This window comes from Carassius carassius, chromosome 36, assembly GCF_963082965.1.
Source record: "Carassius carassius chromosome 36, fCarCar2.1, whole genome shotgun sequence".
Taxonomy (NCBI): Eukaryota; Metazoa; Chordata; class Actinopteri; order Cypriniformes; family Cyprinidae; genus Carassius; species Carassius carassius.
Window position 1 is genome coordinate 23,626,369 of NC_081790.1, and position 23,580 is coordinate 23,649,948.

General features: G+C 36.0%; 3 protein-coding genes across 5 annotated transcripts in view; 2 read left to right on the plus strand and 1 right to left on the minus strand.

The window, feature by feature from the left end:
* Positions 1 to 3,107: 3,107 nt before the first annotated feature.
* On the minus strand, positions 3,108 to 7,275 carry rab24 (RAB24, member RAS oncogene family). 2 transcript variants are annotated; one of them, XM_059526713.1, is made up of 9 exons: positions 6,803 to 7,275; positions 6,085 to 6,213; positions 5,739 to 5,807; positions 5,582 to 5,660; positions 4,787 to 4,854; positions 4,610 to 4,709; positions 4,489 to 4,539; positions 4,315 to 4,374; positions 3,108 to 3,545 (listed from the first exon to the last, which is right to left on the minus strand). In XM_059526713.1, the coding sequence occupies exons 2-9, from the start codon at positions 6,199 to 6,201 to the stop codon at positions 3,481 to 3,483; spliced, it is 609 nt and encodes a 202-aa protein (XP_059382696.1). In that variant the 5' UTR covers positions 6,202 to 6,213; positions 6,803 to 7,275; the 3' UTR covers positions 3,108 to 3,480. The 2 variants fall into 2 exon arrangements, with proteins under 2 accessions (XP_059382696.1, XP_059382695.1); XM_059526712.1 differs by having other exon boundaries at positions 6,085 to 6,228.
* Positions 7,276 to 7,839: 564 nt separating this feature from the next.
* taf9 (TAF9 RNA polymerase II, TATA box binding protein (TBP)-associated factor) lies at positions 7,840 to 16,004 on the plus strand. 2 transcript variants are annotated; one of them, XM_059526711.1, is made up of 7 exons: positions 7,840 to 7,989; positions 8,367 to 8,448; positions 8,597 to 8,733; positions 8,824 to 8,958; positions 15,057 to 15,138; positions 15,343 to 15,453; positions 15,692 to 16,004. In XM_059526711.1, exons 1-7 carry the CDS (start codon positions 7,954 to 7,956, stop codon positions 15,832 to 15,834), a joined length of 726 nt encoding a protein of 241 aa, XP_059382694.1. In that variant the 5' UTR covers positions 7,840 to 7,953; the 3' UTR covers positions 15,835 to 16,004. The 2 variants fall into 2 exon arrangements, with proteins under 2 accessions (XP_059382694.1, XP_059382693.1); XM_059526710.1 differs by having other exon boundaries at positions 7,842 to 7,989; positions 15,671 to 16,004.
* Positions 16,005 to 18,873: 2,869 nt separating this feature from the next.
* LOC132117428 (E3 ubiquitin-protein ligase Siah2-like) overlaps positions 18,874 to 23,580 on the plus strand; it is a 33,998-nt gene continuing 29,291 nt past the window's right edge. The window contains exon 1 of the mRNA XM_059526714.1: positions 18,874 to 19,420. Within this exon, the coding sequence (XP_059382697.1) occupies positions 19,031 to 19,420 (390 nt within the window). The 5' untranslated portion in view covers positions 18,874 to 19,030. The remainder of the gene's footprint in view (positions 19,421 to 23,580) is intronic.

The following is a 23,580-nucleotide window of genomic DNA, read 5'->3' on the forward strand; positions in this document are numbered from 1 at the left end:
AGCCCAAAGTGTACTTTGGTTTTTACCCAAAGGCTATATGGATACAGTACGCAGGGACTGCAGACCAGTTATTGTAATTTGCACATTATTAATAATTTGGTACACAAGGTGGCAACATTGGGCTAAACCATTGTTTCAAAAAAAAAAAGTATAGGAGACTTTAGGGGGTTAAAGATACACACAACCCTAATGTAATATAGTGCAAAGAGTTTTTATAGTTTCTAGAGAGAAATAGTAAAGACATTAGATGAAAAAATGAAAAATTCTAGTGCACATGTTCATGCACGCTAGGCTGTGGCTGTACCCTAAGCATTTGCGTCAAAACTGAAGTTTACTTTGGACTTAAGAGTGCAGTAAATTGTGATCGTAATAAATACGATTAAAATATCCTAGCTATATGTTGAAATAACTTGAAGACCATCATTTTGAAGCACTTTTGTATAATATTCCAAACTTTTCCTGCTAATATGTTAAAACAAAAGCAGAACATTTACAAGTATGCTTATAATTTATTTAATTAGATCATTTAGGAAATTCCCAGAATTGTCTTTGAATGAATCTTTGCCAAACTGGCACAAAATCCAGAGGAACTTGATGGAGTCTACAAAGGAAGTTTTCTGATTAATCATATCCACTGAAGAGACAGATATTCCAAAATTCTTTGGTGTAAATTATGCTGTGAATTAAAAGGTGGAATGTGTGTTTTTTTTAAAAACACTTGTGGCATCCCGCAGTTACAAAACTTTCAAACAAACAGGAAGTCTTGTCCCAACTTTCACCAGTCATTTAGAAAGTGCAACTATGTAATAGGTCTCTTAACTGAACGACTCCGATGAGTCTGTTCTGTCTTGCTGTATATATTTTTTATACATTAAATCTATATGGAAGTAGATGACAAACTTTGCAAGCCTGATAATTAAACACTCCCAGTCAAGTCTTTGGCATTTAGTGAATTCATGTTCAGTTTTCCATAAAGGCTGATATCTTAAAAGATATTCAACATACAATTTGAGCTGAAACCATATAGTTTAAACACTAATTGGCAACTAAAGCCCTAATAGTCTTCTGTGAAGCTAATGTATAGGACAAATGATTGTGGTTTGTTGCATGTCTACACTCCTGACATTTCTCTGCTGGTTTTCCTCACCCCCATCTAACTGATCAAGTGTTCTTCATACTGAACAACATTTCATTTTTTTTTCTGTATTTATGTATATAATTGCACTTAATAGTTTTAACGCTGCTCTAAGTGTCATTCCACTTCAGTATATTTCAGACAAATTTCTGGCAAAAGGGGGAAAAAAAATCTGCTGCCTTGTTAGAGACTTTAATTGTGCTGTAGTGCTTTGTACAGAATAAACAACATTACACACTTGCTGCTTCTTTGCTGCTGTTTTTACCATCTCTGTAAATAGTGTGGTCAAAATTGTACTTTTAGATTGGATTTATTGCATTAATGAAATCTGAGTAGAACTGTTGAACTGTAAATCTCACAAAAACTGAGTAAATAAAAACAAATAATTTGTACAAAGAAAAGGAAGTCTATTTTCAGGATAATTAGTGTTCTGAATTGCTAAATTAATTGCATGACAATTTGGCACATTTCCACATTCAATTATCTTGCCATTACTGTAACACAAAAACAATTATATTTATATTCTAAACTGTAAGTACACATAATGATCGTATTAATTGTATATGTGCTGACAATAAAAGCTGAAATAATAATAGTTGTTGTATTCAGGATCATTTTATTTCTGCATTACAGTAATGAGAGTATTTTGGAGTATTTGGGGCAATTGCCATTAAATGAATGCACAAAACTTGCAACTGACTTAATTTTCTTTGTGCAAAAGATCCTGAAAGTGCAGAGAGCTTCTAATTTGATTCCATTTCAGATCATTTCATTCAACAATTTCATTTGAATTTCTATGCAATCTAGGCTTTTTTTTTTTATTCTATATATACATATAGGTCCCACACAGAGGATGCTTAAGTTTCGTACAAGATACTTTCAAGAAATTTACAATCAATTAATTCTAGTCCTCTGATATGGTACACTAAATGGTAATATTTTGGTGAGAGTACCTTACTCTCTAAAAAAAAAAAAAAAGAATAAAAAAATAAAAGAAACACTAACTTTGATATGTGAGGGCAAGCAAGAATAGGCAGCAAAGGATGAATATGATATGTAGTAAAAAAAAAATTCTATGAATTTAGGTTATTACTTCCAAGAGTTCTAAGATACATTTACAGTATTAACAAGCATGCAGCACGCAAACTTAATATTTCATCATTCCAATATCTGGCAGTCTCAAATGACTTGGTCTGTTTTGCTTATACTATTCTGATACCTTTAAACATATGCAACAGCTTTTTAAGATTTTTAATGTAATTTCACAGTAAAATGTGAAAAGGTAATATAATACTGTCCTTCTTTCCTGTAGGACAACCAGTCAAAATGGCACAATATCAGGATTTCTCTGGAATTACGTAAAATGTACAGTTTCACAAGAACCATATTTTTAGCTACAGGCCTTTTTGAGCAGTATTTAATACAGGCACATTATGAACAGAGAGTGAACTAAGGCTGTATGTACAAAGTATGCACAAACATTTTCACAACTGACAAGTTAGTGTCCCAATATCTCACCCAAATTGCAATGACGTAAAATTAAATAATAAAAATAGCACTGTAAACATTAACATCACATTCATCAAATGCTGCACATTGACTTGCTTTTGGAACGCGGTAAAGATATGTTGATGAATAATGAACAACAAGATACAACAAGAGTTTCATATCAGATTAATCATGATTTTATGAATGCCTCAAATAATTAGCCTTTGATATTCTGATATCAATTTTTTTTTAGCTTCATTACAATTTAAGAACATTTTAATTGGAGACTAAATTTCCACTCTTTCAACATCTAAATCTTTATCATAATGAGAAAAATGTTTGAACTGGTCTCAGATCTGTGAAAACTGAAACTTAAGTGTGGACATATGAAAGTAAATTGTTCATACATGAGTGCAGTGTGATGAATGAAGGGTGTAAACATTACGATCCTCAAAAATCTATAAAATAGAGACAATTTAAATCATAAAAGCTGATAAATCACTCAAGGCATTGTTTGTGAAAATTGGCAACGATCACCTCCATGCAATGACATCTGTCCCTAAAGCTTGCTTTGTGTCTTGTCTTTTTGGTAAAACGGATTGCCATGCACTGTTATTATTTGCTTCAGTTAACATTCCCAGGTCCAAAAAAACAAAACGAAAAAACATGTTCCAGATAAAGAAAGAGTTCATTGCTTGAACACTGGAAAAAGTGGAATCCTTGATGTTCTACTGCACACCAGAAAAAAAGAAAAAGAAAAAGAAACTCCAGCGGATGCTTCGAGGAGTATAAAAGATGTTGAGCCTCCAGTCATCCCAAAATAGACCATATGATACAGCAGTTTTTCCAGTGATAGCTCAGTTATGGCAGCAGTTGTCAAAATAAGAGTCCTTCTTTTGCCCAAGATCCACCACCTTCTTTTCTGTTAGGATACAATACCAAAATAAATAAATCCAAATGGGAACAATACCAATAACACATTACTATATCGATTCCTAAATAAAATTGTTATTAAATGCATTGTTAATATTTCTATCCACTTTATTTTGCAACGCAGAAGTAAGCCAATGTCTTTGCACTTTATTCTTGTTCTTTTCCTATACCTGCTAATGTATCAGAAGTCTCACACATTCAATGGAAAGTGGGTGAGTTTTGAGTAAAATAGTATATTAAAATAACACAACAAAAAAAACAGTTTACATTATAAATCAGCATAACAAAATTGTGATACATGTAAAATAACTGACAGTAGATGAAACCAGAAGCCTTGCCCATTCACATTACATTTGAATGCATATGCCCTTTTAAATAAAAATAAGGTGGACAAAAGGTTTAGAAATTCATAAATACTCTATACCATTATTGATCAAAGCATAACACAAAGCTACTATGTTTTTAGCAGCTACTATGATTTCCCATTAATACTGTAAAAAATACACATGCACATGTGTGTGCATCTGTTTTTGGACAGAAATCTGTAATAAAATAAAATAAAAAGGGTGCACCTTCCAAAGATGGTCCTTGCAAGCAGTTTGCTTCTTGTCATTGTAATGACAAACATTTGTGCTTTTCATGCTTATGCGAAGCATCAAGTAACAGAGAGTGAGGGCTTGAAAAGCCTTGTGTCTGAAACACACAGACCCAGGTGTAAAGTGTAAAATAAGTGGTTTCACTTTGCAGCAAATTCTCACCTTGCATGAACTCTAAAGCACAGCTACTGAAATCTTCAGCCACTTTCTGAAACACCTCATCTGTATGAAAAAAAAATTAATAAAACAAATAAAGAAGTGAAACTTCTCAGTATCTAACTGCACGTTACACAGAAACAGTGCTCAGCAGAGCAGATAAACTGAAGTATCACTCACCAACATTTTTTCCTGTTTTGCTGGAGGTCTCGAAATGTTGTGCACCTATTTCTGTAAATGTTAAAATGCTGTATTATTGAAAAGCTTTGTAGAAAACAAAAACAGCTAAATTCATGCTTACCATCTGCAAAGTCTTGAACATCATGGTAGTCTACTTGCCGCACACTCCGATCGGCCTCAATGAGGTCACTCTTGGTGCCACACAAATATATCTTGCAGTGCTGAAAATAAAAGAATGTGTCCTTAAAGTTGTGCTGAAGTTGTTCTCATGTTTTTGTAAGATGTGGGTTTATTTTACCTCTTCACAGTTCTGTAACTCCTTCACCCAGAACCTGGCCCTTCCAAAACTGCTGCTGTCAGTCAAGTCTAAGTGTGATTGTGAAAATCAGACACAAATTTAGCATAAAAATTGGATGGTTTCAAACTTTTTCCCATGTGAAAGAGCTAATTATCTTTAGATTTTTTTTTTTACATTTTTCAAAAGGTTTTAGTTTATTGGATTTATTGTACAAAATGAATGGTAGTGTTAAAAAAAATACACACACACACACACACACACACACAATATATATATATATATATATATATATATATATAGTGTGAGTAAAATATTAAGTATAATATTATAACAAGTTTAAATAATTGTCTCTATATTTCTTAAGAAAAAATAATATAAGAAAATCTAATTTCAAATTAGATTAAAATAAAATAGTATTAAAAGAATAAAATATTTTTTAACATCATATGAATTAAAATAAAAAAGAAATAAATAAATTATAAATAAATATATATGCATTATCAATTTTTTTTTTTACAGTCAAACATTTTACAGTCCAAAAAATGTTTTTTTTTTTGTTTTTTTTTTTTTGGCCTCTTTAAATTTTATATGGACTCCAGTGGACCCCCGATTAACTTATTATAATCAAACACATGAACTGCCTAGCAGGACTTGTAACGACTGCAATTTATACACAGAGTGAGCAAGCATGAGCCATTTCCTTGCTCAGTGTCACCTGACTGCTAGACTGAGCTGCACTTTGGATTTAAAAAAAAAAAAAAACCTTTCCTGACAAACTGCAACAGAGGGATTTACCGTAGCAGACAATGGCAGCACGGGCTCCTCTGTAATAGATTCTGCTCATAGCTTCATAGCGTTCAGACCCAGCAGTGTCCTAAGATCAAAAGAAACATGTGAAGTCACTAATGAGTGGCTGATCAGCGTATATAAAGTCCCAAGTAACTACACTTACCCATATTCCCAGAGTAACCACCTTGTCACTGACATTGAGGGCTTTCGCAACAAACGCAGCCCCTATAGTCTTAATGAGACAAAAACAATTAATTAAAAAACACATATACACACACAGACACATAAAGCCTAGAAACATCATATCAGGTCATCGTCGAAGAGCCACTGACATCCGTGGAAGGTGGCTTTACCTGTGGAGCTGGTTTATAGTATGTGACACATGATTAGAGATTGTTGATGGCCAGTCAAACTTACATTATACACAAAAATGTCTTTAATGAGACCAAACGATTTCAGAAAATGGTAAATTGGCTTCTAGAGGCTGCTATGCTAACACACACACTTACATTTTGATATGGTCCCACAAGAAAGCGGCGATGTACGTATCTTTCCACCAGACTGGTTTTGCCCACACTCTCCTTGCCAAGCATGACCACCTTAGCATCCACTCGCATGGCAGTCATGATTATATGGGTCTGAAGAAAAAGACACTATAAATATAGGCATAGAGATGTTTATATATGGCATATTACAGCTAGGTAGATATAGACAGTATCATCCTGGAAATAAGAAGTCTGATTAGTTATATTTAATGTGCACTTTTATTGCTTAACAAATAAATAAATAGAGCTGTACTTGGAGGTAACATATTAATAAAATAAAACAAATGCACTTTTCTTGACTACGTCGTTGACTGAATGTAAAGTACTTGAGTTACTTTAAAATTAAACTTCAAACGTTACCTGTAGTAGACCATTTAATATTACATAAAATATTTTAGAAAAATGTATGATTATAAGTATATTTAAATACAGTGTTATATGACATTCGAATTTAAATAAAAATGACATTAAATGTATATTCTTTTAAGGTAAGTTATATATAAAAAACACTTTTAAAAGTAACGTTACACGTAAGTGTTTTTTATAAGATTCCTGCCACTAACGTTACTACATCTAACGTTACAGAGCTAGCTTTGGCTAATAACGCAATCTCAGTATATCAAATAAGATATTATCCATATGAAACACACTAACGTTAGCGTTCCCACATGTTTTCACTTACCTAGGCTTTTGGTGGATATGTTGACGGGACTTCAGAGTTCCTGAGTGGCTCTACTGACAGATAAATACTGTAACCGGGTGGCTAAGCTAAGTTAATGGTTCAGTTAGCAATCCACACTGATGTGCCACAAAAGCTCATAATGATAAAATTGAAGACTACTTGACGCGTAAATACATTAGCAGCGAAGTCACATCGAACGGAGGACACGTTCAAAAAATAAAATGTTAAGTGATGTTGAACGTTTTTCACCAGGAGAAAGAAGCTTAGCTTTCAACACCACTAAACACAGCAGATCTAGACAACGTCGAAGCCATGTTTCCTAGTTTAACGTTATACGGAGAATCAAATCTACAGTAAATGGGCTGAAAAATGTTCTGTATTCGGTCAATGAGGAACTGTAGTGTGTGGCTAGATGGAATAAACTAATGTGTATCTTTTGTTTATATAGAGGAGGAGGTGACTTCACTATGGTCAGTGGTTGTGTCTCAAATAGCGACGTACGAATCGTTTTAGAATCAATCTTTTGAGTCGAAGCTTTTCAATGAACTGGTTGAACATTCGTTGACGGAACAGTCTGAATCGGTTCCAGCGAATCGCAGAAGTGTAAAGAGTAAAACGTACTGGAAATATGTTTACAACTTCATTTAAGAGAGGTTAATTTCCTAAATAGCATGTCTTTTAATATGGAAATTAATTTGAATATTGTTTAATATAAATGCTAATTATTTGTAACAGTTGAAACATGTTTGTAAGAAACTGAGCATGGACACGTAACATTTCAATAAATGCTTGATAACGAAACGTAATGTGTCGCCCTGTAACGCAGCGCATTTAATACAAGGAATTACTTTATGCACTTTTTGCTATATGATTTAAACTATTCGAAAGAAACGATTCGCTGAAATGATTCAGACGTCATATGACTACAAGTACGCGCTTAATCTTTAAACCGCTGCTGATTGGCTGCTCGATTCACTTGGCGCGTCACAGTTTGCTGAGTATCTGATTATTCCTCTGTGATTGGCTGCTTGTCTCTGCCACGCAAGGATTCTTCCTCTTAAGTTTGCTAAAATGCTGTCTATGTAGGCTGCTCACTGCCTTTAGAAACACAACCTGAGTATAATGGGAGGAGAATCAGAGTTCTTTTGAAAATGGCGTCTCCGAAAACGGTGCCTAAAGATGCACAGGTAAATAATGCTTTAGAAACGGTTTTATTTTCGCGTTGTGCAATATTTGTTGTTTTTAAACCATAATGATTAAAATAGCACATTTAAAATTCGACTGTGTATTTTACTTGTCTTATTCTTCTTTTTGCACGCACACGTTACCACGCTAACTGGTCCACTGTAATACTTTTTTATTATTATTCGTGATATTTTAATAAAATATGTTATTATTAACTGTGTTTCATGGATAAAAAGGTTGTGGGTGTATTTACGATTAATGCCCTAAAAAGTAAGGCAAACTAAGATGTTTGCTGATATATAAATACAGGGATGCAGCTAATATAATATGCATGATATGTTCATTGTGCAGTTTTTACTTTATTTTATTATCTTCAAAGGTTATGATGCAGATTCTTAAGGACATGGGGATCACGGAGTACGAGCCCAGAGTGATCAATCAAATGCTGGAGTTTACATACAGTGAGTCAGGATGACTTACGACCTCCAACATATTGTAAAATGCTTTAACAAACTATCTCTGTCTTAGTTCTGTTCTAGTAAGTCGTCCAATAGCATTTTAACAATCACTGTCTGATGTTGTAGTTTTTTTATCCCCCTTCTTCTCCAGGATACGTGACAACTATTATTGAAGATGCAAAAATATATTCCACCCATGCCAAGAAGTCCAATGTGGATGCAGATGATGTAAGGTTAGCAATCCAGTGTCGAGTGGATCAGTCATTCACATCTCCTCCACCACGAGATGTAAGTTTTTCTTGTTGACTTTATTTTTTTTATGCATAGCACATTTGTGACTTCTGATAATTAATAGTGGTGGTTGGTCCATGGTTTCAGTTTCTATTGGACATTGCAAGACAGAAGAACCAAACTCCTTTGCCCCTGATCAAACCATACACAGGCCCACGTCTTCCACCAGACCGCTACTGTCTCACCACACCAAACTACAGACTGAAGTCATTGCAGAAAAAGGTATTATTTAGAATAATATGTGATATGATGTTGTAGTTTGGTTCTGAAATTTGGATTAGCTGAACTAGTGATACCTGATAACAAGGTCTTGTGATGTATTTGTACCTGTAGTGGAGTGGTTCTCAAGTGAATCCTACAATTTTTAACATAGTTCACATGACTCTTCCAGTCATTTGTGATTTACAGGCTAAAGTGTGGTCACATTTGCGAACTTTATGAGCAAAAAGGTCAATGGTCTATAGTCAGTAGTATATGAATCTTATGTTTAAGCACTTCTCAGATGGAGTAAAATATACATACATACACACACACACACACACACACATATATATATATATATATACACATATGTAGGTGTGTGTATGTATGTATATTTTACTCCATCTGAGAAGTGCTTACACATAAGATTCATATACTACTGACTATAGACCATTGACATATACATATGTGTGTGTATAATATACATATTAGGGCTGTCAATCGATTAACATTTTTAGTTCAGTAATTTTGCTTTAGCTGAGTTAAATTATTTGAATGCGTTAAGGATTGTAAAATTAATCTCATGCGTTAACGATGCCAGGCCTGATTATTATATATATATATATATATATATATATATATATATATATATATATATATATATATATATATATATATATATATATATATATATATATATATATTAATAATGTATATAATGTGTGTGTGTGTGTGTGTGTGTGTATGTTATGTATGTATGTATGTATATCTGTATAATCAACCAGTATGACCATTGCGCCGGCGCCTCACACGCACACACATTATCAAAATAAAATGCAGTTAAAGAAACAAAAGGTTGCATTGCTCTGTTGTACAAAATTGGTTGGGTTCAACGTGACCAGTGCCTCACTGTTGATATAGCCGATCTAAAGGATGATGTTTTACATCAATGAAAGTACAAAGCCTAGCCTATAATAAATAATATTTTAGAATCCAGATGTTACAAATATGGAAACGGATATTCGAATATTGGATTCTTAGAGAATGAGAGAGGTAGGTATCAGTTTTACCTTAAATTAATTTGTTTTTTGGACTGATGTTTTATAGCCTAAATGCATAGCCTTAACTTTAGAGGCTTTGTTGTGGAGAGAAACTATTTAAGGGTTACAGGGTTTTTCCTGGGTCAAAATTGGTCTTCGGTGGTGGCCGACCGACATGGTCATCCACACACAGCAAAGAGTACCCTAGTACCCACATGATCCGCAAGTCCAATATTGACAATAAATGTTAAATTTAAAACAAATACAAAAAAAGTGTTTTTTTTTTTATCCTATTCATGAAAAAGCGATAACTGTCATCTTTTATTGCCCTCTTTGCAAAAAAAGCTATGATTTTTCCACGACTGGCTTTCATAGTTAAGATAAAATCCTTTTTTGATATACCTGATAATTATTTTAGTATAATCATATCAATTAAAAAAGTAACATTAAAAGGTGTAAAAGTGTATTTTTTTTTACCATATAAAATTTTATAAAATTAGCAGCTAGCTATAGCAACAGATCTAGTTTCATCTCACTCCAGTCTAACTTTAAATTATTTTATAGGTAATTTACTACACATTGTCATAGGCCTATACATACTGTGGATTATTAAGGGCTAAATTTTACTTAACACTCTTGCTAAATAGGGTAAGCACACTTACTTTCTCATTTCAGATGTGTATGTTCTTCTAAGAAGTAATGATTTGTTATAAACAGATTCAGACACTGACGGGCAGACCAATTGCTTTAACCGTTCATTATAATGAATCGGCTCAAAGGAGTCATTAGGTCACAAATCAGACTTTAGCGGACGTGTTGTGCTGAATAATTTTTGGTCCCAATTTTATTATTATTATCATTATCAATATTATTATTATTGTTATTATTAATCAATTTCACTAGTGTTTCACTGTATGAAGAATTTTGGGGTATAATATCTCACCTGCATAAATGTATTATAGTGTCCTGCACCTACTAGTAAAAAAATATATATAAAAAATATATCTGGTGTCTGAATAATTGCTGGTTTGACTGTGCATTAATTCTTGTTAAAACTACAAAGTAATTCAGTCAAGAGCAGTGTGTGATTTTCTTTCTTTCATTTTCTTGGATTAACATTACAGCAGCTATATAGCTAAATTAGGCGCGGTCACTTTAAGAGACAATGAATCCATCCAATATAATACACATCCCATTTTTTGTGTATAGAGGCTTTGTTGTGGAGAAACTATTTAAGGGTTAGTTCAGCCAAAAATGAAAATAATGTCATTAATGACTCACCCTCATGTCGTTCCAAACCCGTGAGACCTCCGTTCATCTTCGGAACACAGTTTTAGATGTTTTAGATTTAGTCCGAGAACTTTCTGTCCCTCCATTGAAACTGTGTATGGTCTACTGTCCATGTCCAGAAAGGTAAGAAAAACATCATCAAAGTAGTCCATTGCCGCGTTTCCACCGCAGGAACTTTACCCAGGAACTAGGGACTTTGGCCTGGTACTTGGTGTGTTTCCACTGCAGGAACTAAATAAAGTTCCGGGTAAAAAAAAAAGAAAAGAAAAGTCAGAAAGTCCCTGCTGGTGAGGTAGTACTTTTTCAAAGTTTCGGTGGCGGGACTTGGGCGCTAAACATGCTGATTGGTTGAGTTCACACAGCATTGGTTGAGTTCAACCACCATTTATTCGGATCATTTTCAAAATATTACTGTTATTGTGTCATGAAATGTATTTCAGGCGAGAATGTAGTTGTTTAAAACTCAAATCTGTGGTTTATTTATAAAGACAGCGTCTATTTAAAAATGTGTTTCGCTGAGTTCGGAGACGTGAGCTCCACGCGATCAGTGAGAGTTCATGTAGTTCATGTAGCTACCCGCAGAGAGCAGCCTCACCTCGGCTACAACTTCTGATATCTCTGTAGTGGTTAAACATAAAATATAATTCGTTTTGGGTCAATCTAACAGGTTATCTTTTTTTTATCTATATGTTAAAATGAAACCAAAAAAGGCAAATTTATATAATATTTCGTTTCATTGTAATGGCTGTATATATACACATATCCCTGAACTGAGTACATCTCTGCAGCTGTTATGTTTAAATCAAAATGAAAGGAGGCAGTGGTATTTGGTATCCTATTTTGTTTTTTATTTCTAAATATACAGAGAGGAAAATTGCAGTAGCCAAGGTCAGCTAACTGAAGTTGTCAAGTACGCTGCTGTTTGCAGATTTACCGGATTCGCGTCGTCGCGGACATCACACTCCCAAGCAGTGTTGCCAGACGTACGATAATTATCGTATTTGTACGATAATTTTACCTATGTACGATCAATAATGAAAAAAATCCCGTAATGTACGATAATTTCAGAATTTTATGAAAATTTAAATGATGGTAGTTGCAGTCATAGGGCTTCTTTACTCATACACTAAATCGGCTCATTACAGACACTCTAAATGCGTTCGTGTGCACCTGAGGGTGTGTTAAGTTAGTTGCGTTACATGACAGCAAGAACCCCCTTCAACATCTGGCAACACGCAGGATTCCGATGACAGCGGCTCAGATGTGGAGTTAACTGCACCACGCAGCAACAGCTTAATTCCTTCTTCACGGGACATGACAAAGCAAGTGTTAAAAATCATTTTAATATGCGCCGCGTCGCAGACAGTAACTGAAAATAAAGGGATAGTATTTGTCTCACTGCTTCCATCCGCGAAGGATTTCAATGTTAACTCAATGCAAAGGCGCGTTTACGCGCGTCTAGAGGTCTCGCGGCACGAATGAGGCGTTTAGCGCGGCGCGGAAGATGCGAATTTGCCTCAATCGCGCTTCTGGTTCGCACGAATGACTTGAATTAACGTGTGAATTGAGCGTTTCGCGCGATACGTGCATTAACCGCAAATGGTGCTTTTTGTGAAATTAAGCGTTTGACGCGAATTCGCGTCTGCCACCCGAGTCGAAAATTTTGAACTTTGGCGTCAATTCGCGCCGCGTTATGGGCCTTGCACACAGGACGCGGTATGCGCGGCGCTGCGCTATAAAACCCATTCATCTCAATGGCTTGCGCAATTTGACGATTTGTTGCTGCGTTGACCAAAAGCGCAAGCGCAGTGGTGCGCATCATTTGCATGCTCGCGCGCACGCCGTGGTCAAAGTTCAAAATAGTTCAACTTTTGTCGCTGCGCTCTGTGATGATTACCAGCGCGACCAATAGAATCGGGAGATCCAAACAAGCACGGAAATCAAAATGGATGAACGGCTAGTACTGTGTGTGTCAGAATTTCCTGAGCTGTACGATACAAGTTTGAGGTCGTATAGGGACATCTTCAGGAAAGCTGTGTCATGGAGAGATATCTCCATTCAAGGAACAACAGACTATGATAGAGCTCCCGCTAAAGTTTTTAAAACTCCGCCTACGCCATAGCGCAGCGTAGCGCAAATCGCGTTGTATTTGAAGGGCAACGCTGAACCCAGCAGCAAGCGCCGGGCATACCGCGTCCTGTGTGAAAGGCCCATTAACCAATCAGGAGCCTGCTAGGAGTCACTCATTCAACATGGAGGAACGACTGATGTTGTCAGTGAGCAGTCAACCGGATCGAGCTATATGACAAAAGTTCATATTTCATACAGGAATAAAAAGGACCAATATATATATATATATATAAAACATATTAATATATTAATTGAATAAAGGCCAAAGATAAGAAACATTTCGTTTTACCCCAAACGAATTATATTTTATCTTGAACCACTAAAGAGACATCAGAGCCAGCGGAAAATGTCAGAAGGTCTAGCCGAGGTGAGGCTGCTCTCGGCGGAAACATGAGCTCTGAGCTCCCGCTGATCGCATGGAGCTCATCTCCGAAATCGGCGAAACACAATTTTTAAATAGACGCTGTCTTTATAAATAAACCGCATATTTGAGTTTAAAACAACTACATTCTCGCCTGAAATACTTTTAAAACTACATTTCATGACACGATAACAGTAATATTTTGAAAATGATCCGAATAAAAATGGCGGTTGAAAATGCTGCATCAACTCAGCTGGAAGAAGCCCCCCCCCCCCCCCCCATGACGCAAATTCGTGTCTGTTGTGAAGTTAATTTCACGCGCGAATGAAGCGAATTTCACATGTATTGTATTGAGAAACGTGCGCAGACCTACGTCACCAGTCTATTTGCCTATTCCCGGTACTTTACACCGTGGCGGAAACGCAGAAAGCAACAGGTCTGGGGAGAAAAAAGTTCCTGGTACAAATGCTCCGGGTAATTTCGGTGGAAACGCGGCACATGAGACATCAGGGGGTCAGTTAGAACATGGGTGTGCTTAAAGGGTACAAACATGTTCCCATTAAGCACAGCCACACTTTTTGCATTTAATGATGCATATCTTAATTAAAATGCTTTTGTCATTTAAAATAAAATTCTATATTTTTGTGTGAGAGGTGAAAATAAAATATTAATATAACTTTTTATATTGAAACCAATATCATGTGCACCAAACATGTCTCAGTGTAGATTTTGGTGAGCTTAATAGGTATGTTTACCGTGTGTGTGTGTGCATATTAAATTGTGTGTATGTAATACAGTTTCTCTTCCTGATAAAATATAAATCTTGGCATAACAAATATATATTCCTTAGAAATATGCATGTGGTGTTTTATTAATTTCCTTGACATTTTGTGGTATAGAAACATGTTATTTTAGTATCATTGAGATGCTAATATAGTGTATTAATATTTTTTATTTTTATTTTCATGTTAAATATCAGTTGAATTGTGTCACTTTATTTATTTGCTGATGCCTGTGTATTTATTTTATGTATTTATATTTCAGTTTTTTAATAAAGCAAGTTAATCTTTAATTTCAGCTAATATTTATTTCAAATAATATATTTTTTTGTTGTTGTTGTTTTAGTTGCACTTAACTATATTAAGCCTGATAGAAACATTTGAAATTCAGTATTCTCATCTCCATATCCAGGTTTTCTAGACTGTGAGAATGCTGGTTCTTCAAAGGATACAAACAGATGGAAATTAAAATGTATGGCAGAATGTTCAGTCTGATATGGTTTTGATTTGAATGTTTAGGTGTCTTCATCTGCGGGCAGGATAACAGTGCCACGGTTAAGTGTGGGGGCAGTGTCCAGTAGGCCAAGCACTCCAACTCTTGGTCAGTTATTCTAAATACTTAAGTATACTCAAAGATTTTAAGCATTTCAAGAATTTGCATGCACACAATTACCAAAATACATTCACTAATCTCCATTATTACAAGAGGAGCATGTAGTTGTTTTAATTTTAACTTTTTTTCTCTTGCTGAACAAGTGCAAAATCTAAACCTGAGTTTAAAGGATCATCATTGTATTTACTGCAGGTACGCCATCAGTGCAGACTGTGGGAACTAAAGTAGGGACGCCTGTGTCACTGAGCGGCCAGCGCTTTACAGTTCAGATTCCCTCCTCACAGGCTGCCTCTGTCAAATCGGGTAAGTTTTTTTTTTTTTTTTTTTCTTAGAATAAGTAGTTCTTGAATGCTCTTTTTTTTATATTGAGGACCATATGGAAAATTTTGTGCCAAATCAGTGAGCAGATGAAGTTAAGCAATTGATTGAGCTTAGAGAAATAAAACATGGCAAATTTAAGATCATGCAATGAATTATAGCAGTAACGTAACAAAATTTATGATTTAATTTGTTTTCACAGCTACTCCTACCACTCCCACAGTTCAAAACGTCCTCATCAACCCCTCTCTCATTGGCTCCAAGAACATCCTCATTACTACCAATATGGTGTCACAGAACTCCTCTAGTGACTCATCCTCTCTTAAGAGGAAGCATGAAGATGAGGATGACTATGATGCTTTGTGACCTGCTGTGGTTTCTTACTAGTATGGAAGTGATTCTGTAAATAAGTGATCGATAACTATGAATTTGCCTTTAAGTAGTTTTGTCTTGTTTAGATACTTGCACAATAACAGCCAATTACCATTTATTGTTCATTTTTGTAAGTAAAAATAAACATAAAATCAATTAATAAATTGTGTGTTTGGTTATTTCACAAGCTCTTGTTTCTCATGTATTTACATAGAATATATTTAGTTGTTTAAACAAATCCTTTTTTTTTTGTGGGTAGAAGGAAAGCCTTTTAACCCTCTATGGTACGCATTATTTTCTAACCATGAAATATTTTTTTAAATAAGTTTTTATTACATGAAATAGCTTCAATTATACAAATCCCCCCCAAAAATTGTAAAATATTTCTTTGGGGTGGTATTTAGGAAAACGTTGCCATATGGCAACAGTGTACCACAACGGAAAATGGCCGAAAAAGTAGTTTTTCTATTAAATTATGATTATCTTTTCTATTTAAATTGACATTTCTTTTAGGTATTGATAGATTGTTATACTTGGAACTCGTGCAAACCAAAAGTAGGTAGGTTCCTATCATTTAACCTTCAAAATGGTACTTAAAAATATTATTAGTATAATTAGTGTTCCTGTAGCTCAATTGGAAGAGCATTGCGCTACCAAGCGTAAGGTTGGGGGTTCGATTCCCCGGGAACACATGATAGGTAAAAATTGATAGCCTGAATGCACTGTAAGTCGCTTTGGATAAAAGCTTCTGCTAAATGCATAAATTTTAATTTATTATAATAGCTTGGAACATGCACTAATACCATGTAGAACATGAAAACATAAAATACAGGTATTACGATAGGTGGCTCCTGGAAGTAAAGTGAAAGTTGTGACATTTGCCAAGTTTGGTAACCCATACTTGGAATTGATGCTCTACATTTAACCCATTTAAGTGCACACACACAGCAGTGAGAAGTGAACACACACCCGGAGCAGTGGGCAGCTATAGATCCAGCGCCCGGGGAGCAACTGGGGGTTCAGTGCTTTGCTCAAGGGCACTTCAGTCATGGGTATTGAGGGTGGAAGAGAGCACTGTTCATTCACTCCCTCCCACCTACAACTCCTGCCAGCACCGAGACTCAAACTGATGACCTTTGGGTAACTAGTCCAACACTCTGACCATTAGGCCACAGCTGCCCCTCAGTGTGTGTTTTCCCAGTCCATCCATGTGCACCCGTCTCAATCCAACTCATGTCAAATTTCATGACATCCCATGAAACTGCAAAAAGCAGTTCCTTTCAGCTTTGATGCAAAGGTGCAAGTCACATTTGCTGCACTTCATGCGGATTATCCCCCTGCAACCAGGGTATTTGCACTTCCCTTTCTTCATGACAGGCCAACTCTGCACTCTTCCTATTGCCCTTTCCATAAAATATAGCTGTATTCATTTTCTGAAAAGCAGACATAATTTTGTTATTTATACATAAATACAACTATACTACTATAAACACTTCAAATCATTAAATAACTGTGATAATTTTATTGATTCTACAATCTATAAAAAAATCCCAATGGGGAAATACATTACTGCAATTCCACTGTGGTACAGTGTTGCCATATGGCAACGCACCTATTTTTCCATAGTGGTATAGAGTTGCCATATGGCAACCTTGATATTTTCTTAATTTACAGTAAAACTATGTTAGACAAAATTGATTTATGAATTAAAATATCTAATTTACTTACCAAAGATGTAGCAAAAAAATCCCCTTTGAGAAAAGAGGTTTAGAAATTAGGTTAATAGAGCAATTTCTGGAGCACTTCAACGGGTGTCTTCTGTGTGAGGTTGACCATGGGAAAAGGAGTTTTGGGAGGACATTCAGTTGTCATGCGACTTAAAAACAGCACATCATTGGCTACCTTAAGGCCTACCCTTTTAATTCCCATAATGTGATATATCGTAGTTTTTTCAGAATAACAAGGAAATTAGTATCAATTAATTGTTGCCATATGGCAACTCCGTACCATAGAGGGTTAAGGACAATTATTCAGATAATTTAATAAATTCCATCATTATTTGGAAATATTATTAGGTATACAAAAAATATATTTGCATGTAGTTTATTTTAAAATAAATCAATAAAATGCCAGCAGAGGGAGCTGGTTAGACAGGGAGAGATCTGTATGCGTTTACTCCAGGAATAATTGTTGATGCTACTTAAATTGTAATACTACTATAATGCAGTTATATTAATATAATATAATATTTAGACACTCTTCTTGAATGTCCTGGTCATCTGATATGGTATAGTCAGTGATCAGTCTTAATAATGTAGAATATATAGATGTATAATTTAGAGACAGCAAATTAAATTGACACAGTTTCTGAAATAAAAATTGTTAAATGGTTAAGTGTACATTTATAGCAAGTTAACTAATGTATATCTGTAGTTCAAATGGTAGAGCAATGATGGTTGCAATACACTTTTATTTTCTGTATTTACAGAGAACAAATAACATCAGATGTACATATTAGGAAATTCAGTAGCTATTCCAGAAATGTGTATTTCAAAATGTAAATGTATCTAGTTTAAGAATGTTTGAAAAGAGTGCGAAAACCGCTTATTGTAATGTAGTTTGCATCCCAAGCATGCTCACTGAAGTGAAAAAAAAATGAACTGAACCAGAAAAGATGGGGTTTATTAGATGTTAAAACCATGCTCATATAATGTTATTCATTCGTAACTTTTATGACTTGTTCCACTTAATAGCCCTGTAAAAACTTTATTTAGACCTAACCCACATAACTCATTCTGTTTAGTAAAAAAAAAAGAAAGAAAAAAAAGGTTTGAGGCTTATAAATGCAACAGACTCCTATGATTTCATAGAATGGTGAAATATCTTTGGTCGTGTTGAAGGGACACAGTGCAAATGTTTGCTATTTACTTCACTGCAGCCACACGTAATTACTACATATTCCAACGTCTAGCACGGCTCTGTGATTGGCTGAAGAGAGTGTCAATCAAAGCGTCTTCATCCAATAGACTCGTTACTCGCTCTCAAACTATGGCGGCCATGTTGTATCCGCGCCCGCGGGGGACTGGAGGCTGTTCGGAACCGAGTCTGTCTTCAGTCGGGTCTATATGGTGGGGCTCTCGGGCTTGAACTCTTTTTGGTTTTACACCGTGACAGATCTACACTCCTCACCATGAGCCGCCCGTCCTCTGCGGGTGGTGCGGCCGGCGGACTCGGAGCTTGTAAAGCAGGAGGAAGTAAGCATGGAGGTTCTGGAGGAACAACCGCCGCCGCGGGGGTATCAGGCTCTGTCGCGGGCACTTGTACGGTGTCCGCGGCCGCTGTAGCCCTTCCAACCGCTGCCCTACCAGGACAGTCAGCCGAACTGACAGCGCTGTTTGAGTGCCCGGTGTGTTTCGACTACGTGCTGCCCCCGATCTTGCAGTGTCAGGCTGGGCATCTGGTGTGTAACCAGTGTCGGCAAAAGCTCAGCTGTTGTCCGACTTGTCGCGGCCCTCTCACGCCGAGCATAAGGAACTTGGCAATGGAAAAAGTTGCATCTACTCTGCCGTTTCCGTGTAAGGTAAGAACAACCCCGTAGCACGGGTGAAATGCATTCGCTGCCGTCATATCCAAAGTTGCCTGCAATATTGTTTCATTCAGTACTGTATGACGGCACACAGGCAGTCATGAGTTTAGACCTATGGTTTAGACACCGCTCAGATGCCACAGGTGTATTTTGCATCAAGCCTAGATGCAGCACTTCTTCTTCTTTTATATATTTTAAGCCACCTTCTTTTATGTTTTCAGTAACACAGCCAGCTGAAGTGTATAAACACTTTCCTCTATCCCACCATAATATTTATTCATTCGTAGGAAAAAATGTCCCGATCATTGCCAGCGTATCAGCGTTAATTGTCTCAACCAATGTAGTGGTTTTGGGGGCGGGGTTATTAGTTTGTCAACCCAATGGCAGGTAGGGAGTGCTTTGGAAACCTGTTTGGAAACAATTGTTGTTTTTGTAATTCCAATTGAAGAAATGGTACATTTCAGCGTTTAAATAGGGGCATAGTTTCACAGGCACCCCATCAAAAAAGCATCTCCTTATATCTTAAGGCTGATGATACATGGGGCAGCATTTTGAGCAATGTTGCCGGGCAACTTCACTCAATGTTCCAGTCAACTGGCAACCAGGGGCTTGTTTCATAAAACAATTTTACCAAATAAGATGGGTTTATTTTAGTTATTCTGACTTTTTGTCAGTTGATTTGGTTCAAAATAAGACAGACTAACTGAAATAAGCCTGGCTTGTTTGGTAAACTTTTTTTTTTATGACCCGCTCCCAGGTGAGAAACAGGGCCCACGACCAATCTAAAATATCTAGATAGAAATGTGTTGCCCATTCACAATGGGAAAGTGCCCAAAGAATAATCAAAATCAAATCAAAAATTTGCCCCATGTATCATCAGCCTAATATATATATATATAAATTTTTTTTTAATGATACGCGTATGGATAAAAGTCTGTGCATTGTCTTTAACTACAGGGAATAGTATGTACAGTGCCTATCAATGTTAAGACTGTAAGTCTATCCTTCAGAGCCTTGTTTTCATCTGCGTTAAATTCAATATGCCGTCTAACCTGGCTAAGGTCTATATTAATCTAATCCAGTGCTCTTGGTGTTGCGTCTCATGAAGTATCCTGTTACTATTTCAGTGTAAGAAATCACTACAAACAATTCAGTGCATGAGTGAACTGTCCGAACGAATCAAATGAAATCTCAAACATTTTCAGACATTTTTGCTAATATCTTTAATCAATTAGGAGTCCCACCAGGAAATCTTTGCGGTATAAATGACTTTTTATACCGCAATGATTTTGTGGTGTTAGTTTTCAGAATTATGGGGAATATTTGCAATGTCATTTTTTAATTAAGTGTATGACAATTTATCATGTTATTAATGCCATTAAAGGGTTAATTCAAATAAAAAAAATAAAAATTAGCCGGTTGAGGCATCCTAGGTGTATTTTGAAAAGATATTTATTTTACTTTTTGTTTAGTTTGAGCTTTTAGTAATTTTATCTTATTTATTTCTTTTTACTCTGACTGACCTGAAACACCTTGATGGCGTCATCAGCACATTAAAGTGGTATTCTCTGTTATCACTGGCCTGTGAGAGTTGATCATTACTCTTGTTCCCTGGGGTAATGTTTCCTTCTTTACAGTGGCTGTAATCAGGATGTGGCATCTGGTGTGTGATGTAGTGCAATTTCTAGAGTGATAGCAGCTATCAGCAAAGTAAAGTAGCCCTCAACGTTTGTAGTTAAAGTAAAGCTGGATCCGCTGTTGTTTCAGCAAAAGGCTTTGTCAGCTGGTTATTCGATGCTCTGTACCAACAGCATTTAAGTATATGGGACCTCAGTTTTTTTGTTGTAGGATGATGTGAAAACAATCATTTTGGTACTGTGCCATGGGCTGCACTCAACATTTGACAGCAAATTTGTTTTTAAAGGCACCGTATCATACAACTTTTATTTTAATTATACCAATTACAGTCAGTTTTTCTGCGACACAATTTTGACACATTTATGATGGTTTATTTTATTACTATTTTCTTTCTAAACCCTTAGAATTAAAGAGACACTCGGATGCTTGGGTTCAATAAATTGTGGTTTTATACTGGGAGGGCACTGAGGTTTGAAAGTTACAGTATTACACAAATTTCTTAATTTGCTCATTTAAGATATTTTCTTAAGTTATGACTTAAGACATTTTTTATGTGGAACACACAAGGAGATATTTTTGAAGAATGTTGGTAACCAAAACATTTTGGTGACCATCAACTTTCATTGTGTGGACGAAAAAGAAAAAGAAAGACGTCTTTCAAAATATCTTTTGTATTTTTATTAATACTTTTTATGCTGAAAAAGAGGCAGATGTGAGTGGGGTGGCCAACCCTAGCCCCGCCCCATGTTAACCGCGTTAAATATTTTTAACGCCGTTAAACTGGAAAAATGTATCACCTGTTAACATGATAATTTTGTCAGCACTACTTTGAATATGTAATATTTACTGATTTTATTATGATTTTTTTTACTGGTTTATGGCGCATGTTGATGTTATTATAAATGGAAAATAAAAGTGTTGGACTTAATAATGTTTTATGAAAATATAATCTAAAATGACTTTGTTTTCGCACATCCTTTTGTTTTATTTTACATCCATAAACCAAAAAGAAATCAAACCGATCTCATAATGCTTTCATCAGAAAAGCATGTGGATTTCTTTTATGTGATCACAGGTTATATAACGTGGTGTATCTGTGACCGTTGTCCTTAAGATACTGTATGTCTTATTATCAAAGACCTAGAGTGTCATTAATGGGTGTTAGTGAATAGCTTGGCACTTTGTGCAAATGCTCAATGTCATGGCTTTGGTAGCCTTCTCTACAAAGGTCATGTGGTGTAACCGAGCGGCAACCTCCCGCTCTCTCCAGTGAAGCCAATTCATCGACTGGCCGCTTGAGGCTGGCTGCAAAAGAGAGTCAATCCCATAGACTCCCCATGTTAAAATGACCAACTTTACAGCAGAAAAAAACATGTTTTCAGCCTGGTGCAAAAAATTATTTTGGTCTATATAGCTAATTTTGCCCTTCATGACAACTGTGAGGGGGGTGATTTTTTTATCTCATCCGTTTAAATTATATTAAGCCTTAAAGTTCTGCATAATTAAGGGCGTGGCCACTTGAGTGACAGGTGAATTGCCACTGCTGTCACAGCCGTCGCACTAGGTGGGCGTGGCTTCAGCAACCAGCTCCTGCCCTTTTTCCCATTTCGATTGTCCGGGAGAGTCGTGCGGTGATGGCCTGCCAAGATGGCGACGGCTCGCTCTGCACACTTTAGGCTTCAAAAACTCTCTTCAGGAGTCTACGGGTGACGTCACGAACACTACGTCCATGTTTTTATACAGTCTATGGGTGTAACCATCCAGTTAAAAGTAATAACCAACCTTCTTACACCTTGAGAACATGTAAGTGTACACATCTTAATCAGTATTTTAAGGTATTTCTTTTATTATTAATCTATTCAGCTATTAATTCATAAATATGATAACGTTGTTGTGGATTTGCACTAGAGGCTGACCTGGAAACAAAATTAATATTAACTACGTGATTGGGAAGTCAGCATCCAGTGAAATGTCAGCAGGAGTGGTAGAAACCAGGAATCGATACCCAGCTTTATACACATATATACCTTTTATATAAATAAACAGCATTTTAATTTTGAACTCCATTCTAGTTGCCTTGTCTCTTTATGCTCTTCTCCTGTTTGCTTTGGTGTGGCTGGTTAAGTGAATGACGTACGCAGTCCGTGACGGACAGATTGTTTAACGGATGGTCTCTGTGTTAATATAGTACATTGGGCAGAACATCCAAACACACCTATGTAGTAGCAACTTTACATGGCCGCTCAATCTAATGTTAACCTAGAGAAATGTGCATTTTTCAAGTGTCTGTGTGGAAGCTGAACAGCAGCGCGATCACTGCAGGGCAATTTTTGGTCATACAGATAAGATTAAAACATCTTTTGAATCTGTAAAGAATCTCCGTTTATTTGTGTGCATGCAGAATAACAACGAATCGTTGTGCTTCTGTAAAATAATTAATTTGCTTTCTGCTGTCTCGGTCTCTGAACTTGAGTGAGAAACTTTGAAACTCTGTGTATGAAAAATATATAGAGAGT

Coding starts and splice junctions, on each gene's coding strand:
- rab24 (XM_059526713.1), bottom strand. CDS start 6,201: ATGACTGCCATGCGAGTGGATGCTAAGGTGGTCATGCTTGGCAAGGAG. Junction 5,808..6,084: donor TTGTGGGACCATATCAAAAT/GTAAGTGTGTGT, acceptor TGTCTCATTAAG/ACTATAGGGGCTGCGTTTGT. Junction 4,540..4,609: donor TGTTCAAGACTTTGCAGATG/GTAAGCATGAAT, acceptor TAACATTTACAG/AAATAGGTGCACAACATTTC.
- taf9 (XM_059526710.1), top strand. CDS start 7,954: ATGGCGTCTCCGAAAACGGTGCCTAAAGATGCACAG. Junction 8,959..15,056: donor TGAAGTCATTGCAGAAAAAG/GTATTATTTAGA, acceptor TTGAATGTTTAG/GTGTCTTCATCTGCGGGCAG. Junction 15,454..15,670: donor GGCTGCCTCTGTCAAATCGG/GTAAGTTTTTTT, acceptor TTGTTTTCACAG/CTACTCCTACCACTCCCACA.